Below are 20,637 nucleotides of genomic sequence, written 5' to 3'. Positions count from 1 at the left end.
AAGAATGCAGTTCAAATGCTGTGCCATACAGAGTGGAGCTGAATTGGTCCAGTCTAGATGTTCACTGTAGGTCCTTCATGTCAAAGGTTTCTTGTACACAGGTCTCTGCAAATGTTAAAAAACTGTAACTCATTTTGTTGTCTGCCGCTGCTGCCATTTGTTAGACAGCCATCATATTTAACATTTACTCCAGATTTGAGGCAAAAATTCTAAATAGTCCATTTTTATAGAATTTTAAAAATCATTTCTTCTAGAATTTTTTCTTCCTTGCTAACTTTTTCATGGTAACATACTAGCTGTGTGTTGACAAAAGTGTGTTGACTGTGTGCGTGGTCCATGCTTTACTAGGATTAAAGACAAAGAACCATCCCTGCAGTAAAAGTCCCTCCACAGTGTTGGAACTTACATTTCCACAGCAGGGCCAAGGCCTCTGGAAAGTTAAAGCACTCAAACCTTCAGAAAGTACAACCCCCAGACTAGATGGAATTCCTGAAGAAAAGTCCCCATGGTGGTAATCAGGGCTTCTGACGTCCTTCTCTAACCCTCTTTGTGGTCTGGTGCTGCCATCTGCTGGACAACTGTGTGCAAATAGTTGTATGCAAATACTTTGCTTCATATCAAAAAATCTGGTTACCAATTTGAGTTATGCATTGACTGTAGCTTCAGGATTTGATATCTAATGTAATTCCTGCACCATAGTTGAAACCTTCCTCTTTAATAAAGCATATAATTAGTTATAGTTATGCTGCCATAGGCTTAGACTGCTGAGGGACCCACCCCCGATGCACTGAGCTCCTTTCCTCCTCTTGTCCCTCTCTCCTCTCCTCGCACCCCGCAATTGTAAAATGGTAAATAAATAGTCGCTTATATATTATATATTTTATCCAAAGCGCTTTACAATGTAGCTTCCCATTTACCCACTCACACACCGATGGCGGTGGCTGCCATGCAAGGTGCTCACCTGACCCACCGGGAGCAACTTGGGGTTCAGTGTCTTGCCCAAGGACACTTCGCCTTGTAGCCAGGAGCGGGGATTGAACCACTGTGGTCCATGGTCAATTGCCTTAGCAACTGAGCTACAGTTAATGTCACCACTGTATGACATTAACTCTGTGTGTTTTCTCCTGTTGTTGTCTTTGTCCTTCTCTGTCCCTTTCTGCAGGTGTCCCCGGCTTTGAAGCTGTGTGTCTTCCAGCGTGCAGCTACTGGTCCTACCAACCTGTCCGATGTTTTGTTGTTGCTTTTTCTTTTGTCTCTTCACTTTCCTCCACCCCAACCGGTCGAGGCAGATGTCCATCCACCCTGAGCCTGGTTCTGCTGGAAAATATCAGACAATTTATAGCTACACATTACATATTTTTATACTTTTAAACCTCTTTTTCAGCTTATCCAAAAATCTAGTATCATTCACAATCAATTTTTTTGTAACTATACCAAATAAAATTTAGGTGAAGTATTTCATCCAACTTCCTTGTAATACAAATATAAGTGATGCAGTTGTGATTAAAATTTCACTTTAATCAATATGCAACAAAAATATTGAAACATCCCATGCATGCAATCTATCAAACATGTGAAAGTGGGACATTAGTTGTGAACATAATTTTAAATGTTTCTGTATACGGGACATACTTTGTATCAGCAATTATATCAGTAGAATAACCATGTCATACGACCACACAACCTCAAAAGCTAATGCTGTCTTTATTACAGCCTCCAGTTGCTACAACTGTGATATATTTTCATCAATGTTAAGTTACTGTCAATGTTCTTTGACAAAATGGTAGTATTTTAATTCACCACATCTGCAGAAAGAATTTGACTGATGCTACAGTGGCTTAACAGTGATTAAAAAACAGATGTAGAAACACCTAAATAAGTAGATGAAAAGAGAATTTCTTTTTGAGGAAAGGGATATGACATTATGATTTTATTGATGTAGCAATGTACAATATACTGAATTTACAAAATTAACTTGGAGGGGAGGTGTTTGCATTAACAACACATAAAGCAAGAGTGGATATTATATTACAAAGTCACTAAAAAAGTACTGGCACTGCAATAATTGGTCATGAAATGTAGTCATAATTATAAAAAACACAATGTTTCTAAGATGATAAACCAAAGTCATAATCTTTTTATGTCTGTATTAAACATACAAAGTGATGGAGGAAAAAATAATGACAACAGTGTTTTAATAACTAGTTGAACCACCTGTCATAATCTCAAGTGAACACTTTCTGTAGCTAAGGATGTTGAGGAGGACAAAAATACAAATATCACATAAAATCCTCCGTCTATTGTTGCCATCATTTTTTTTTTTCCATCATCACTTTAAATTTTTATGTTGTTTTTGGGTCTGTTCAATAGAGACATGAAATATTGGGACTTTTGTGTTTAGTTAGAAACAATTGTGTTTGTTGAGGTTGCCATTTTTTTTTGTATGTTTTCCAATACGAAATATAAATGTCAGTATAAAATTTAACACTTGAGGTAATTTAGGAAATGTGTCTCCATGTTACAGTTTTGAAGCCAGAGAGCACTGACAAACTCTAAGACCATAAAATGCCCTGCTCAGTACAAACTTTAATATCATTAAGAGATCTTTCTGAAAAAAGCAGTATATTGATAATGGTGTCTACTATTATTGAGCTTTAATGAATTAAATCCTTTCTGTGCCAGAAAAAAAAAAAAAAAATTCTTTTTACATTGAAGCTAAACCTCATGAACTTAAAAATAACAAACCTTCCAAAAACGTAAGACTTTGATCAACATTGTTTTAGTGTGCATGTAATGCAGAAATAGCTAGAACTGTGGTGATAATGTGGGCTGCTTCACAGTGTTGTTGCTGAGACCTAACACTGACTGACTTCTTAGTATCAAAGTTTCATGGCTCACTGTCAGAACTGAACTCTAGTGGTTTTGAGTGGAGTGGGCTTTACATGTCCAATAGGACAAAAGTAAACTCTCACTCATTTTAACTAACAGTTTAAAAGAGTGTTAAAGAGAAAACACAACTATTGTTAAAAGAGAATAAACATGCAGTGTAGGCACAATTTCTTTTCACATGTAACCAGTGTACTTAAAAACAAACAAAAAGCAAAGAGCACTTCTGACAATTTTTCACCTATGATACAAGAATGGACTAGATTTTCTGACTGCAATAGCTTTGCAGTCACAAATGGATGTTAACTTAATTTGTTCAGGTAGGTATTATTTTTTTTAAAGAGACTTGGGATGAGGTATTGCATCTTAATATTATTTAGTGGTACTGACCAAAACGTATCAAGTAAATGGTCAGGTATCAAAAATAATATGCCGTGTGGTAAACTATATGCTAAGATAATGCTAAAAATATAATCATCTCAAAATCATTAAAATTGTCTGTTTCTATTCTGCCATTTAAACCCTTCCTCTTTGTTACAATGGTGGTCTGTGGCTGATTCCTAAGACAGGTAAGCTCTAGCAGTACATTCCTTTCCCACGGAAAGGTCTGTGATAGACGTCTGTGATAGAAACGTTCAATAACCGATAATAAAGTGTTTAACAGTTAGGCCAAACTCTAAAATACAATTGTTGCATACAGAACCGTCTTAGGAAATTGTTGCTTGAAAAGTGATTCATAGTGTGACCAACAGAATTTGGGTTGCAGTTCCTCTGCTGATGTTAATAGCCGTTTAAAAAAAAAAAAAAAAAGGCAGCGTAAATGAAAAGTTAACAAAATACATGTTATGGATAATGGTAAAAAGCACTGGGGTAAGATTGTTAATTTTAATATTTTAAGCGTATTAAGAAGGGGTGTTAAGGTAAATTACAGGTTTCTACTTTTCACGGTAAAAATGGTTTTAAGTGTTTGTATTCATAGTAATACTAAGTACTGAGAAAAAGCACTCTTATGCCGTAAAAAACTTAAGTGTTATATCATCACTACTGCACAAAAATGAGACCTAGTCCTAAAACAGTAGCTGTTACTTCAGCTATGGTTGACAAAATTCAAAACAACAATACATGGATTCCAGCAGTGTAACCTGGGTGCTGGCTTAGCAACCTTTTAACGGTAACAGTGGTAATGTAAGACAGTGCAGGAGTGGTTAACAGAATATCTGTGGCAAACAGGAAGCACACCAGAACTGTCAAAGACAAAGTGAACTCACATTCACGCCAGTATATTACTGTAACATCAAGAGAACAATGAGTCCTTCTCCACAAACAACAACAGTACAAGCTTAACACAAAATCCCAGGCTGTTTCCTTCGATACTGCCAACACCAGACCTGGGTTGATTTGCCCTCCTGGTGCTTGGATTCAAAACAGCGGCAAGAAGGATAACAACACATCTGCTTTCAGTCTCTGTCTGTTACAGGTGCCTTCCTTCAGAATAAAGTATCCTTTTTGTATCATTATTCTTTCAGATAGGATTTGGTGATTACAGGGGAAATAAACATCAGAATTCTTTTGAAATGTGTTTTAAAACCACATAATATTCTTTTCCAGCGGGCAGCGAGTACATTTTGTCCAACAACTGCCACTTTCCTCTCCTTTTGACAGCCAGCTCATCAACGTTGTACTAAGTGGGTTTTTTTTCTACACCTCCTTGTTCTGCTTCCATCCTTCAATGTTTTCAGTTGTCTTTTCATTTCAAATGCACACTGAAAGACCACCACTTCCCCCAGGAGCTGTCAAGGGCAATTTATCAGTTATTGTTCTTTTCAGTAAAGGTGTTTTAGTGAGGTGTCATTGTCTGTTGTGGGCAGGTCAGTAGTTGTGTAAAGGCCTCTTCTGCTGGTATATGACAGGACTGAGAGGGATCCCTCAGGCCTCAGAGCTCAGAGAGGTCCGAGTGGGACTGGGAGGGAGACGAGCTGCTGCACTGTGCTCTGTGCGGAAACTGTAATCATACTGACAGAAGGACAGTCATACATTATTACTTTCGAACATGAGCAGTCTTAATTAATTTATCAGCAAAACATCAGCGACTCACAACAATACAGTTTAATATACCAAGTAGCACCATAACCTCAGGTGGTGTATTTACAGAATCTTTTCTGTTAGTTACCTTCCACATATTCTTTAAGTCAAATCTGTGAAAAATTGTTTTTCCTTGTTCAAAAGACTGTTGTTTTTATGACTATCACTTGCTACAACAAAGTCCAAAGGAATCATCCCTTTTCTCAGCAACAGCTGAGAATGTTTTAACTGGACAGAGTTAAGAAATTAAGAAGGTGGTTTGGATGCATCATACATGTAGGGTTTCTAACTTGTATCCAACTGTCTACTCACTTCTTCCTCGATCTCAGCCAGGGACTTGATTGTGATGCCCATCAGATCCACCTGCTGCAGCTGAACATGGAAAACGCCAATAAATAGCAGCAGTAATGCATTTTTATGGTAATTTTATGGTAACACGCAGACCCACACTATCAACTATCAAAAATAAAATATACAAATGCAGTATAGAGATGTTATAGCACAATAAAAAGGTTGATTTTTTTGTAGTTTTGGCACTGTATTATGTTTCTTGAAGGCTCCATTTACACACTGATTGATTTACTTTTTCCTGTGGTATTAAAATTGGGATTGAGAATTGTGGATTTTCAGTAGCATTGGTGGCCAGTTTTTGGCATCATGACAACTCTATAAGACAGAAAGGTTTCAGTAAAGCATAAATGTGATCACTCAAAACAACGCCTTCAGAGAACCATACTCAGTTCAATTAAGATTAGAGGTAACTTACGTCAGATGAAGCACAGGCAAACTTATCAGAGATCATGAAAGGAACTCCATCCATCGCTGAAAAACACAATGAAATACATGTGATCTAAATGTGTGTAATGTAGAGCCCAAGAAACAGTAAGGACTAACAAACATGCATGAAAGTAGTTTATTAAAACACTCAGAAACATGTACATAATTTCAGTTCTCCCTGTCGTCTCCCATCGACTATCGGTGTGTGTTAACATAGAAAGCTTTCTCGCTATTCACCATGACACAAGAGTTGTATGTACAATGACATTCAGAATAACTTAGCATCTTAAAACAGATCAACTTCAGGTGGTCTCTCTTATTCCCAAACAGACCCTCCCTCTGCTAGGAGCAACTGTTCAGGAGAGAGAAAATTTTTCATGGTTTTCAAGCTTTTTAAAATCGTAAAAAATTTTATGTTTCAAGGAAATATTGAGTACATGTAATTTTGTTGTAGAAATGTATTAATGTTCACTCAGTTGTCAGTTTATTAGGTTCACTAAGTTACAATTATGTTGGTCTAATAACAGTCCAATCCCGTTTTTTTTTCTTTTAAATAAAATATATCATTATAAAATTGGTATCGTTCAGGAACCGATATCAAAATAAATTAGCAATGTTGAACAATTTTTAACCCTGGTCAAATTTTGAATTTAAAAGTTTTCTTCAGGTGGATCCTTTCCTCCCAGATCGTGAGGAAAACGACCTTATAATAACGGTTGTCAGGTAGGCTAATAGCATATTTTTGGTAGTAAGAAGTTTATGAAATGCCTATAATTAATCGATTTCTTTAGATCGCCTTGTTAAATAACTACTATTGACTTTCTTTTCTTTTCATTTTTTTTTTTTGTCCTTTCGGTTTATCCCGTGAGTTCAGATTCCCATAGCAGATCAATGTCGCCATGTTGACTTCGGACAGTTTTTACACCGAATTCCCTTCCTGCACAGCTGGGGAGGGGAAGGAGCTGTTGGGGGTTCAGTGTCTTCCCCAGAGACACCCTGTGGTCCGTGGAGGACTGCCTTACCAACTGAGCTAAAGCCGCCCTCACTACATTCAGCTTTCTACTATTACCTAAAGTCTCCCATCCTGTCTGGGCTGTTGGTTAGTAATTGACTTGTAAGCCTCCCTAAACCACTCGGGAAGCTGTGACCACAGATCATACTTAACCGTTGCTCAGCTCATTACACTTGTTTTTTTATTTTGGATATAATGGCCACGTATAACCCTAGTTTGTATCAACTCTTCCCCTGTCTCGGTCTTTTTCTCCTTTTATGTGGGTTTGTCTCCCATAGAGAATATAAAGTTGACATCACACTGTTCGGGGATGTGGGCAATATTTTATGCTGCTGCCACACAAGGCCAGTAGAGGTTTGACATCATAACTTTGTGAGAAGCTACAACTGTGCATGAATCAGCAGATGTTACACAATCTTAATAGTGTTTGTTTCCAAATATTGTCCCTTTTCTTCCTGTTCATATCATCTCCATCAAATTTGAACAATTTAAATGTTTCAGTTAAACAAATCATATGCATAAGTCATAGTTTTGTAGAGAAGATGTTAAGAAATGCATAGTAAAAAAAACTGTTGCTGACCTGAGATAGCATACAGGTTGGAGTTCTGGTGCTCATAGTCTGGTCGGGTGGTGTTTTTCCCCCTGAAGCTGGCCGGGAGGGTCATAGAAATGTGCCTTAGGAAAATAGAAAAAGCAAATGGCCTATCAAATTGGGGGGAAAAAATAACTAAAAAAAAAAAAGAACTTAAAATTCATACTGTCATTCTGATGTTACTAATCAGGCTTCTTTAGACAGTAACGTGAGCTGTAAACCTGGACAGGCAGGACCTTCAGTAGTCTGACGTACTGAAGTTGAGTACACAGGGCAAACATCCTACTGTGGGTTTGCTGGACACTATTTCCTTGTGTATGGACCCATGCATACACAATGCAAGTATTTTGTGCTAAGCAAACACTAAAGTTGAAAAGTACTCAATTGATTTGAAACTCTCATTACATCTGGTTGATTTTTAGATTTCCTGTAGGATGAGCATCCAGTGCTACAAAGGACACTTTCAAAGTACTGTACATACACAATAGGTATGTGATTTGTCTTTACTAGATTTGGAGAAAAAACAAACAAACTAACTAACATTTTCCTGTGTTTATCTTGTGAGAGCATCTTTGGCTTATCAGTACCATGGAATTCTGTCTCACTGGCCTGGAGTGTATTGTGATGTGGCTGATGCTTGGCGATAATAGTGTGTTGAGTTTATGCTGTTACTTTCTGTAAATAGAACATTTTAAAAGGGTAAAAAAGGCTGTGTTCAACACCTTGGTAATAAAATTTATCAAGCTACACTGCATTAAAAACAGACATGATTTCCGGTGGAAAACACAGTATAGACTGAGAAAACCACCTCTGAAATCCACTGTCAGTTAGGAAAGTTTGTCTCTGAATCCACAAATGCAAGTTAGACGTCTACAATTTAAAGAAACAACCATATATAAAGAAGAAACAGCACCACCTTTTCGGAGCCATTTAAAATGGACTGAGGGGAAGTTGAAAACTTTCCTGTGGCCTGTTAAGTCTAATTTTGAAATCCGTTAAAAAAAAACCAGGGAAGCTGTGTCCTCAATGCAAAGGAAATAGGGACCATCTGACATATTATCAGTACACAGCTTAAAAGTAGACAAAACTGTGATGGTGAAGGGGTAAAATACTACACACAACATGGGGAATTGGCTTATTTGTAACGAATCCATTAATACCTAATGATATCAGGCCACTTTATACAGTAAACCTTGCTAGTAGAGGGTTGTAACCCATTTTAGCTTCTGAACTTTTTTAACTCTCCATGCCATAGACTCAATAAGGTGCTGGAAACATCCCTTAGAAGGTTTGGTCAATACTGACACAGTTCTCAGGTGGGCTGTGGCATTTAAACAATGTTCAATATGTACTAAGGGGCCCAAAGTGTGCAAGGAAAATATCCCTTACATCATCATACCACCACCACCACCACCCTAAAACACTGATTTAGGGAAGGATAGATTCATGCTTTCACAATGTTTAAGTCAAATTCTGACCGTACCATCCAAATTTTGCAACCGAAATCAAGACTGATCAGGTCAGGCAATTTTTTTTTCAATAACTGGTTATTTTCTCTTTTCCAGATTATCGTCTACAAACCCAAGAGATGGTTTTGTGTGAAAATTGCCAGTAGAACATCAGTTTCTGAAATACTTAGACCAATCTGTCTGGCGACAACAAGTTTAAGGCCACTTAAATGACCTTTTTTACCCCATATTTACGCTTGTTTTTAAAAAAATATATGCTGCCACTAAAACCAAATTTTCTTTCAAAATAAAAGGAATTTGTCTCCCCCGAAACATTTAAAAAACGATCTGATTGCCACACAGGTAAACATGCACCTTTCCCAACTGAGCAAATATTTTTTTCAAAAAACAATCAAATTTCTCTGTTTCTTGTTTTCTTTGTATTAGTTACAATAACACACACAAAAAAAACAGGCAGCATCACTGTCTCAATGTTGCATGTGCACCACACAGAAGGGATATAAGGGTCTGTTAAATGTAAATATAAACCCCATATATTTCCTGATAAAAATAAGGATATTATCATTGTTCAAAACAAAAAAACAAAAAAAACAACAGGATTTCAAAGTGAATAGAACATTATGTACATCAGCTATTCAACTTCACAGCAGACAACTGTCCTCATTCCGTAACCATCACTGGCATTCTTTGTTTTTCAGATAGCATCACTTTTTCCAATTTCATTTGATCTAAAGATAAATCAGTTTCCCGTTCGTTTGAGTAAAGGACATGAACGGCCTCTGTCACTGATTAATGTCTGAGGAGAGTCTCAGTGCAATTTTTGAGGCTCATCTCTTTACTTTTCGTCAAATTCCAGCCCGGCCTTACTATTCTTCTTCTTAATCAGTTGTTTGCATCTTCTGGTGTAGCCTGCATATGCTAAGTCTTCTGCGAACAGTATGTTGTCATACCTTCACTCCTGTCTTCTGGAGGTTATTGCTGATGTCTCTAACAGAGCTCTCACAATGTTTCTGTCAACAACTGCTGTTGTTTTCCTTTCTCTACCTGTTCCACGTCTGTTAGTCCACTAGTGGTTTGTTTGTTCGTCAGGACGTTCGTATTCCCAATGTTTGTGCAATGGCTCTGATTGATTTTTCATCTTCTCGCACCTTCACGATTTCTAGTTTTTCACCCATAGACAGCTCTCTTGTTTTCTTGTTGGTTGACACTGTTAACTACGAATGCAGTCTGAACAAGCAAAACCCAATTCTTAAACTGAGCCTAGACATTCGTTGCTATTTATTGTTTGAATAATCAATGTCATAGGACACACAGAACACATCTGTCAGTCGATACTTTTGCTCATGGGTGGGTTGAAAAAAAAAAAAAGGTGCTATCTTCTAAGTTGTATTTCAGATCCAGATGTAAATACCTGGAAATAAAAGCTGAAATATTTATCTCTTGTCTCATATTCATCTTTTGATGTCAAACCCAAACGCTTCTTATGTCTACAGCAAAAATAAAGGAATTGGCCTCACTGTTCCAACACTTCAGGAGGGGAGTGTATTATGCTGAAACACATTGTGTAAGTGGACATACTTTGGCATAGGAGCTGCTGGGACCGGGGCTGAGCTGGAGGAGGAGTTCACAGTCTGGATGTTGTTGCTAGTTGGTGTGTGTGTGGAGTCCTGCGCCCGTGGCACGTTCCCCATGCGATACCAAATTCCCATGTTGTTGAGCTCTCTGTCAAACAAGAAAATAAACATTAATAAGCAGAAATGGTTTATTACGCGGATTATGTATGACCTTAATGTGAGCACACATGTGCAAAACATAAACAAAATGCAGACATATGCAATACGTTTATTGTCAGTAATGCTTCAGCTTCTTCATACCATATCTGAAAACTGACTGCTGGAATAGTGCGTTTTGCGATCCACCTACGTCCTGACCCAATGCATAAGTTTATTAATCACCTAGCTGGCTCAGTGTCTGAAGGAAGCTTCAGTAGTATCTACATTGATGTAGATATTAATAATAGTGAAACTGCTCATGTAATTGCAAGGTTCTCACCCGATAAAGGTGTACTGGGGGGGCGCCTGTTTGGAACGTCCCAGGATGCGGATGTCACAGATGGCTGCCTCTGTGGAGTCACGTGGGATGAACTTGATGCAGAGTCGCCTTTTCCTGAAGGCCTGTTCCTCTATGAAACACAAGAGAAGAGAGACACACAGGCTGAAAAGGCTGTCAGCTCCTATATATTAATAATGCTAAAGAGGATCTGTGAAGTTCCTAATATCGTGGCTCTCGCTTCGGTAAATTTCCGACATATTTATCAACCAGGGATTGTATTAGGGCCTTTCTTTATGACTTGATAACTTACGAGTGTCAACAGTCTCCTGGATTGGGATGAATCCCACAGGCAAGGTGTCTTTTATATCTATCAGCTTCATATCCACAAGAACGTTGCCTAAATGGCTCTGTGACAGGGGGAAAATAATTAGAATGAAAGAAGGCAGGTGGGTAAGCAAAGGGAAAGAAAAACAGACCAAAAGAACTATAATGGTATAAAGTGTTTTGGGCACACACACGCACACATATATATACATGTATACACATATACACACACACACACACACACCAGATGAGGTCTGTTAACTTACGTTTTCTTTAGAGAAGACCCTGGTGAAACAGAGGTAGCGAGTCACCTTGGATTTGAAAAGGCCATCTTTCCATAGGTCAGCATCCAGGCCGTCAGTTGTTGTAGAGATCTGGAAGCACAGGTTCAAACCAGTGTTTGTTCGACCAACAACAACAAATGAAAGAAAAAAAAAATAAAACATTCTGTTAGTTCCTCCAGGATTTTTTTGAGATTGTTGTGGCTTACAATGCCTGTAGAATTAGCTGTATTAATTATTGCAATTTCAACATCACAAATTCCCATAGAGATCTGAGCAGGTAAATGCCCAATAAATGCATAAAATGCTTCAGGAATTTTTTATTATCTTAGAGGAAAACATCATAATGGGAATAAAGATAATACAAACTAATAAAACGACATCCACTGCCGCTGTAAACAAACTTCACCATGTGAGGAAAGTGATTCTGATTAAGTCTAAAAACCAATGCTGTTCCACTTTAGTGGTAAACCGAGATAAACAGTTTATTGTGTAATGCTACAACATCTGCTGCTTTTGGTTTTAGTCCAAACATACTGTTGAATTTAACTTATTAGACAGTGGGGGACCACAACTTACTCCATTTTATGTTTGGGCTGATGTTGTCACCATCTGGCATTAACCTGTGCACCTATCCCTAGTTGTGATCAGGGACTTACCACATCATATCCAGTGGGTGCCCTGTTCCTGGAGGCAACTACTCCAACTCCAGTGATTGGGTCCATGGGCATCTCAGGCAAAGCTTCAGATAGCTCCCGAACCTCAGGCATATTCGTAGAGTTCTGCAACAAAAATCACCCAGACGGATTAGATTCTAGGAAATAAGAATGAACATCTGTCTGCTACAACTCCTGGGCCATTTTCTTTAGTCTACAGACACAGCTCTGTCACAAAACAAGTTTTGTAAAAAAAACAAACAAAACAATTCATCAAAACTTTCTCAACTTTTACGATTCTATCGCCTAAAAATTAATAACGCAATTAATTAACAATTAACAACTTGTCATTAAAAATGTAAATGGAGTGTAAATGGAAGCAGCTGACATATATATATATTTTTTGGCGGGTATCTTACATTGTAATTATATTTATTGAAAAAAAAAGTGGATTGCAATTGTATATAAAATCCTATTTCACAGTAGAACTCTGCTTGCCCTATTGACTCAGTCAGCCTTGCTCCTGCCCTAACACAATCTACAGAACTGGTGTAATACTGGATGAATGAGTCTGAACCATAATACCATCCAGTACTACTTTCCTCTATGCAAAATTATTTTTAAAAAAAAGTATAACACAATTATCTAACAGGAGAGGCAAACTGACCTGCAAACAACAGCCTTGGATTCAAAGTCTAGTCTTTATGTCTAGCCTTGACACATCTCTTCTGGGCAATAAACACAACGTTCCCTGTGGCCGCCAGTTTTGGCAGTGCCTGCTGCGGAAGATCCCACTAAGCGCATTTTCAGCCACGGTGGTGTCCTTGAGCACAGCCACCACTGACAGCTTTTTGGCCACTTTGGTCTTTTACAATCCACAGAATGTAGAGGCCATAAAATGAATGGTATGCATTTCATATAAGCATGTATCCATTTCATGACAATTTGTCTTTGGTCACTAGGATCAACAGCTTTTTTTTTTTTTTTTTTAAATGGACAGATCTCAAAGGCTCAGCCTACATAAAGGTTTCTGAATAAATTTTAAGGCGACAAATTATTTATGGGTGGACCACAGAAATCAGAAATTAAGCTAAAAATGCAGGTGCATCAGGGATATCATCAGAAAAGAAGTGCACAGATGAATATGTTTATTTTGCTGAATCCATTTTAAGTAGACGGACTATCAGGTTTTCATTTGGCACAAATTTTTTACTTAATCTCAACCTTCTCACATTTTGATGTCCCCCCCATGTAACCAACATAACCTCGACGGCAAACATTCCATTTACATGACATCACATTAAACAATAGAGCACCTCAAGACAACGCCCCACAAACTAACACAATGCACGTCCACACACAGCGGCACAAACTTTAATAAGACAACAGTTCAGGGCTCTCATTTGTAAGGATTTGCTGCCTTTGTTTGTCTTTCTTAGTAATATTGGACACAAAAGCAACACTAAAGCAGCTTTCTGAGTAAAGGAATAACTCTTGTAAATTGTCACTGATTATTATTTACAATCCAAATATCAGTTATTGTAGTAGGCTGCAATACAGTAGTATTAATTAGTATTAAAGAGTTTAGAACTATCAATTTGCTCAGAGCAGAAACCCTCCTGGACAACAGAGGCTTCTTGCATATCTCCTTGACTACCACAGCTTTCTCTGCAGAGTTGTGACACACAAAGAGAAAACCCAACTCCGTAGAAAGACTGACCAACTTTAAATTGAGACACACCAATACTAAAGAAAAGACAAACCCAGGGTTCTGACCCCAGGAAGCTTTTTGATTAATGAGCTGAGACACTAGACTCTGTATAGCAGTGCAAACAGACCCCACAGATTCTCTCTTGCAGAGGGTGTAGCCTGCATGTGTAGTTCTCTTATTTAGTCTGTCCGTGTCCAAGTATTTTTGGGCTGATTTGGGTTGAGTATTTTTGAAAGACTGGACCTTTAAATTCCCCCTACAAATTGAGATGGAGCCACATACTCCGCACATGGTTTCACAAGATATTACAGACTTTGTAATTGAGTATAGATAAATAAAAATATATAATTATATAAATAAATATAAAAATATCTAAATATTTAAATAGAGTATAAATATTCACATTTACCATCAGGGTTATGGCAAATCAACCGATTGTTTTAAGGCTCAATTAAGGCTCACAGTCTGCAAATCCACCAAAAATAAATTGATGTTCACACCTGAGCGGAAGTGCTGTATAAAAGTCTTAACTTTGGTAAAAACAGTTGAGCAGTGGTGTGATACTGATCTATATTTAGCCTATGAAACTGAAAAGAGAAGTCTTCTCTGATGGTAGTTTGTTGAGCAACATTTAGAACTGCAAATACAAAATCACTTTTTATACACGTATTTGTTATTATCCAGTTACTCAATTGAATGTCAAAAAAAGCTAATAAAAGGTTCTGGTTCGTTGTGTTTATGTAAAAACTTTGCATTTGAAAAGCCTGTACTTTGCAAACAATTCATGTCTTCAGGAACTGGTGGTGGCTCTTTCAGCCATGAAATCTGCAGCATTGCTGGCTTCCTCTATCTGATAAAACTATATTTGTGTATAATTATATAATTACATTTGTCCTTTACCTCACATATAAAACAAATCTCTAGAACAGCCTTCTTCCACCTACGGAACATTGCCAAAATTAGGAGCATCCTGTCTCAAAGTGTTGCCAAAAAACTGGTCAATGAGATTGTTACTTCTAGGTTGGACTACTGTAATTCCTGACTTTCAGGATGCCCCAGTAACTCCCTAAATAGCCTGCAATTAATCCAAAATGCTGCAGCAAAAGTGCTGCTGGAACTAGCAAGAGAGATCATATTTCACCTTCACTAGCTTCTCTCTTTGGCTTCCCATTAAATTTAGAATAGAATTTAAAACCCTGCTTTTTACATATAAAAAGCTCTGAATGGTCAGGCTCCATTTCATATTGAAGACCTCATAGCCCAGTAGACCACTTCAATCTCAGAATGCAGGCCAATTTGTGGTTCCCAGAATTTCCAAAGGTAGAATGGGAGGCAGAGCCTTTAGCTATCAAGCTCCTCTCCTGTGGAACCAGCTCCCAGTTCTGATTCGGGAAGCAGACACCTTCTCTATTTTTAAGTCTAGGATTTAAACCTTCCTCTTTGATAAAGCTTAGTTATGGTTATGCTGCTAAAGGCATAGACTGCTGGGGGACCCCCCTCCTCTTGTCCCTCTCTCACCCCACATTTGTCACTACTGTATGACATTAACTCTGTGATTTCTCCTGTAGTCGTCTTCCTCCTTCTCTGTCTCCCTCTCTGCAAGTGTCCCCGGGCTTTGAAGCTGTGTGTTTTCCCGTTTGCAGCTACTGTTGAAACAAAATATCAGGAAGCTATCACAGGAAGCTTGTTTGCTAATTGTTTGTTACTAGCTTAATTGAAAGCTGACTGTATGTACGCTACTGTAGCCTAAACATCCAGCTTAGTTTACTACAAATCTTAAAGGTGAACAAGTTCTGGTGGACTATCTGTCTGACAGCAGCCCAAACCATATCCCCCACTGTCATTAGCAGGCCAGAGATGTGGCAGCGACAGTGACAGTTTTTGTGCATTTAAGTAATGAGGTTACACAGAGAAACCAGCTTTCTCAGGAAGTCGTTTACATGCATTTAAGAAACCTGGTTATTTTAAATTTGGATCATGTTCATTGGATTAACAGAAAATCCATAATATGCATCAAAACGAAATTAGACAGATGCATAAATTTGGAACACACAATTGGTTTGGTGAGCTCATTAAGCCTTGGACTTCATAGACCGGTGCATCCCATCATGAGAAAAGTTATTTGAGGTGGCCAATTGCAAGTTGTTGTTCTCTTTGACTCTCCTCTGAAGAGTGGCAATATGGGGGTCTCAAAACAACTCTCAAATGACCTGAAAACAAAGATTGTTCAACATTATGGTTTAGGGGAAGGCTACAAAAAGTTATCGCAGAGATATTATAAGCTGTCAGTGTCCACTGTGAGGAACATAGTGAGGAAATGGAGGACCACAGGCACAGTTCTTGTGAAGGCCAAAAGTGGCAGGCCACATAAAATATTGGAGAGGCAAAGGGGAAGGATGGTGAGAACGGTCAAAAACAGCCCCACAGACTACCTCCAAATACCTACAACATCAACTTGCTGTAGATGGTGTCACTGTGCATCGTTCAACAATTCAGCACACTTTGCACAAGGAGAAGCTGTATGGGAGAGTGATGCGAAAGAAGCCCTTTCTGCTTACATGCCACAAACGGAGTCGCTTGAGGTAAGCAAACGCACATTTGGACAAGCCAGCTTCATTTTGGAATAAGGTGCTGTGGACTGATGAAACACAGATACTGAGTTATTTGGTCATAACAAGGGGCGTTATGCATGGCGGCAAAAGAACACAGCGTTCCAAGAAAAACACTTGCTACCCACAGAACAATTTGGGCGAGGTTCCATCATACTGTGGGGCTGTGTGGCCAGTGGGAATCTGGTTAAAGTTGAGGGTCGCATGGATTACATTCAATGTCAGCAGATTCTTGAGAATAATGTTGAGGAATCAATCACAAAGTCGCACAAGAAGAAACCGACCCAATACACTGCTGAAAGTCTACTCGGGCGTTTATGCAGAGGAACAAGTACAATGTTCTGGAATGGCCATCCCAGTCCCAGACCTAAATGTCATTGAACATCTGTGAAGTGATTTGAAGCGGGCTGTCCATGCTCGGCAACCATCAAACCTAACTGAACTGGAGATGTTTTGTAAGGAGGAATGGTCCAAAATAGATTCATGCAGAAACCAGATACTCATTAAAAGCTATAGGAAGCGTCTAGAGGCTGTTATTTCTGCTAAAGGAGGCTCAACTAAATATTAATGTGATTTTTCTGTTGGGGGCCCAAATTTATGCACCTGTCTAATTTCGTTTTGATGCATATTGCGCATTTTCTGTTAACCCAATAAACCTCATTTCACTACTAAAACATTAACTCCTTCACTTATTTGATAGATCAAAAATGAAATAGCTAATGAAAACCATGGAGATTGACAAGGGTTCCTAAACTTTTGCATACAACATGTAGCAGAGGAGTAATCTGAGTTCTCCTTCACCTCAGTGTTTATTCTGGAAACCTAGCTCACAGATTTGAACTGCATAGTGGCAGAAAAAGCTGCTTCCTGACTTTTTTTCTTTGATGCTGCTGAGATGAGAAAGAAAAAACGAGAATAGAAACACACACATTTGATCTACACCAACTGTTTAATTGAAGAAAAATTAATCTGCAGGGAATACGACCTATTTGGACTTCTACGAGGCACTTTCTGTTAAATTTATTATCGAAATGAGTTTTGAATATTGTTGAACTGAGACAGAGTTTGTTTTAAAAACGTGGCACCATTGCTTCATTAGTAAACTGTGTCTGTAGCCCTTTGTTACACATGTGCAGTTGGCAAAAACCGATTAGAAACCTGGTTACGCATATACATGGCAAAGAAATTGCTGTTCTCTGACATAAATCTACCTCGGGAACCCGGTTTCTCTAATTCCTTACTCCAATTTCAGAAACGGGCTTTCCAAGTTACATGACACTTAAGAAATCAGCTTTCCTGAATAAGCCGACTGTAACCTGGTTAATAAAGTCCATGTAAATGCACCAAGCGACTAATCTCTATAATCTTATTTCTTTTTTAATGTTCACCCATTAATTATAGTCAGGACTATTATTTATGTGTATGTTCCTTGGACAGTTTATTACAGACAGTTTATTCAAACAGTCCTACAATAAATCCTGACTTCATGACGGTGACAATAATCAGTTTAATTTGAAACAGTTTTAGAGGAGTTGATACAGCTTTTGTATGCTCATTATTAACATACTGCTGTCATACAGAGAGGTGTTTCTGTAGCAACTTAGCATATAGCTTCACTGATACAGATGTGATAAAATAAATATTAGAAACTCCTGTTAGCAGAACACCATCCACCCTCAAGGGCTTCACACACTACAGCCTCCAAGATGATCATACAGTTATATCAGCACATACTGTATGAGGTTTTTTTTTGTTTTGTTTTTTAATCACAGTGGATTAGTTTCAGAACTGACTGTGTGTATTTTATGATTAAAAAATGCAGTCAAGTAATTTGATCAGATATTCGTGTTGCTGCTCTATTAATAAATGCTCTACAAGTTAAAACCGAAATTAACATCGTGGTTCCGAATTCATTTAGTTTGCTCAATACTGTTTCTTTTAAATGACTTGAAATGATTCATATTGTCATTCAAGTTTTGCACATTTGTCTTATTAAATTGCATTTTATGTGACGCAAAACGAGAGAGAGGGAGAACAGATCGATCTCCCTGCTCTTTCAAGTTCAGCATCGGCCATTTGGTCGATGCCCATCCTTACTTTTTAATACCAAAACCTCTCAAAACGAAATAAGACCTCTTCTCTCTTCAGAATATTCAAGTGTAAAACTAAACCCTGCTCTGAATTAGGACTTCAGCAGCCTTTCTGAAGCAAGTTGCTGTTGGACAATGATATATGCCGAAGTCAGTGAACTGTTAATATGGAAATACAAAAAAATAGCATACAGTCACTATTTGTACCATCAACACTGAGGATCTTTAACACCCAGCACCACTGTGTGAAACGCTGCATGTTAGAACAGTTACATCGGCTCTTGTACGGACCGTGGTTGCACAGCTGTAGCCGAGCAGTAGCGGGGAGACATCCAGCCTACAAGTTAGGCAGCTAACCTAGCTACACACGCTAGTGTTCAAATACCAGCTAACGTTACAACCAACGGGCAAGGCTGTCAAATGCTAACGTTGACCAGGGTCTTCCTGGCGATGCCGGTGGGCGCAGCTTTTACACCAGGCGATTTAAGAACACTTTATACACATCCCAGTCATTGCTGTGTGTAACTGTCAAAGAAAATCAGCTTTCACGTAACATAATGTTTCTGTCGCTAACAGCGACTGAATCTGCAGTAGCGGCTAATGTTAGCTTGGTTGCTAACAAGATGAATAGCTGTTAGTCCACTTACCCAGCGAGAATAAATACTTGGAAATCACCGGTCTTCGAGTATTTTCCTCCCTCCCCGTCTCACAGCTTTGGGGACAATGGCATCTTTACGAAACAGCTCAAATCAGCAACCAAACCCAAAATCTGCCTTATAACCTATATATTTGCATAGTGGGTCTTCAGCTAGCGGTTTCGCAAGGTTTCTCATTGGAGCTGCTGTTAGGGTTTTGGAGGGGGGGTGATCAGCAGAAACCAAGTGGAGGATCCTTTTACCCTCCCCGCCCCGGTGTCTACGTACCGAACATGTAAACACAGGATCTTAGTAACGTTAGTGACGCTTTAAGGTCAGCGTGTGGTTTACGTCTTCCCGTTAATAAACCTTCTACTGTCACTCTGCACAAGACTCTTATTATTTCCAGCATTTATTATGTTTTTTTGGCACCCAGTCCTAAACATGGTTCCACCTCTAACATGTTAAACATGGTTAGGAGAGGTGCTATTACTTTGTGTACAGTAATTGCTGTTAATATTTAAATTTTTTGGTTTAATGGAAAGCCGACGGGAACTCTATCTTAAAACATGTTTGACCTTTTTGATATGACTTTGATGACAGAATTTGAACTGAGTAGCCTGGAATATGAAACCCATGAGAAACAATGAATAAGACCTTTATGACAAGATTGTCCAGTATTGTCAGGTATTCCATGGTACAGGTGATATGTTCAAAATTTTTTATATTTAAATGTTGTACTGTTGGTCTTTTTTTGCCACAGGGCCCGAACTGAAATCATTGTCAATTGAATACAGTATTACTGTCAATTAGACTCACTGGCCACATTATTAGGTACACCTGTAGCCACCTGTACAATTTAATGCCACCCAATACAGCAGCTCTGCCATGAATTCTACTTTTATAATGTTATAATTTTTACTTTTCCGATTTTGAACCAGTTTCAACTTAAAAACTGAGAAAAACTGTTAAAATAGAATTCATGGCAGAGCTGCTGTGTTGGATTGCATTTGATTGTACAGGTGTACATAATAAATTGGCCAGTGAGTGTATAGTCCTGCAGGTCATATTCAGCCATATGCAGTGAGGCCACAAGCCACAAGACATCGATGATGCAAACATGTCATTGGAGGCCTGAGCAGATCCTCCTTAATGTCAGCTATTAATTTGTATATTTTGAATGATGTGCTAAATGTAATCCAGATAATGGGAGGACACAACTGTAAAAAAAACACAGTAATAAACACATCTGCCGTTCAAGACCACTGGACAGAATTTCTTGAAGCACACACTGTACTGAGATTAAACAAACATTCACTGAACACTTGGCGTGTTCTAAAATGCAAACAAGAAGCTGCGTTACAAGAGGGAATCTAAGAATTTAAATGTTTATCCTCACGGAAGAAGTGCAGGTATGTAGGTCAATACGATTCCTTTTATTTTAAGCATCATGTCACTGAT

At 38.4% G+C, this 20,637-nt stretch overlaps 1 protein-coding gene across 1 annotated transcript; it reads right to left on the bottom strand.

Annotated features, from left to right (window-relative positions):
• Positions 1 to 1,915: 1,915 nt before the first annotated feature.
• On the bottom strand, positions 1,916 to 19,451 carry mvb12ba (multivesicular body subunit 12Ba). Its single transcript, XM_067484659.1, has 10 exons — positions 19,189 to 19,451; positions 12,135 to 12,257; positions 11,461 to 11,568; positions 11,181 to 11,277; positions 10,871 to 11,000; positions 10,397 to 10,540; positions 7,338 to 7,432; positions 5,735 to 5,790; positions 5,281 to 5,340; positions 1,916 to 4,899 (listed from the first exon to the last, which is right to left on the bottom strand). The coding sequence occupies exons 2-10, from the start codon at positions 12,243 to 12,245 to the stop codon at positions 4,813 to 4,815; spliced, it is 888 nt and encodes a 295-aa protein (XP_067340760.1). The 5' UTR covers positions 12,246 to 12,257; positions 19,189 to 19,451; the 3' UTR covers positions 1,916 to 4,812.
• Between the last annotated feature and the right edge of the window lie 1,186 nt (positions 19,452 to 20,637).

The sequence above is a fragment of the Channa argus genome, chromosome 18, assembly GCF_033026475.1.
Source record: "Channa argus isolate prfri chromosome 18, Channa argus male v1.0, whole genome shotgun sequence".
Lineage (NCBI taxonomy): Eukaryota > Metazoa > Chordata > Actinopteri > Anabantiformes > Channidae > Channa > Channa argus.
The sequence above is the reverse complement of the archived record's forward strand: the minus strand, read 5'-3'. Positions and strand labels throughout refer to the sequence as shown.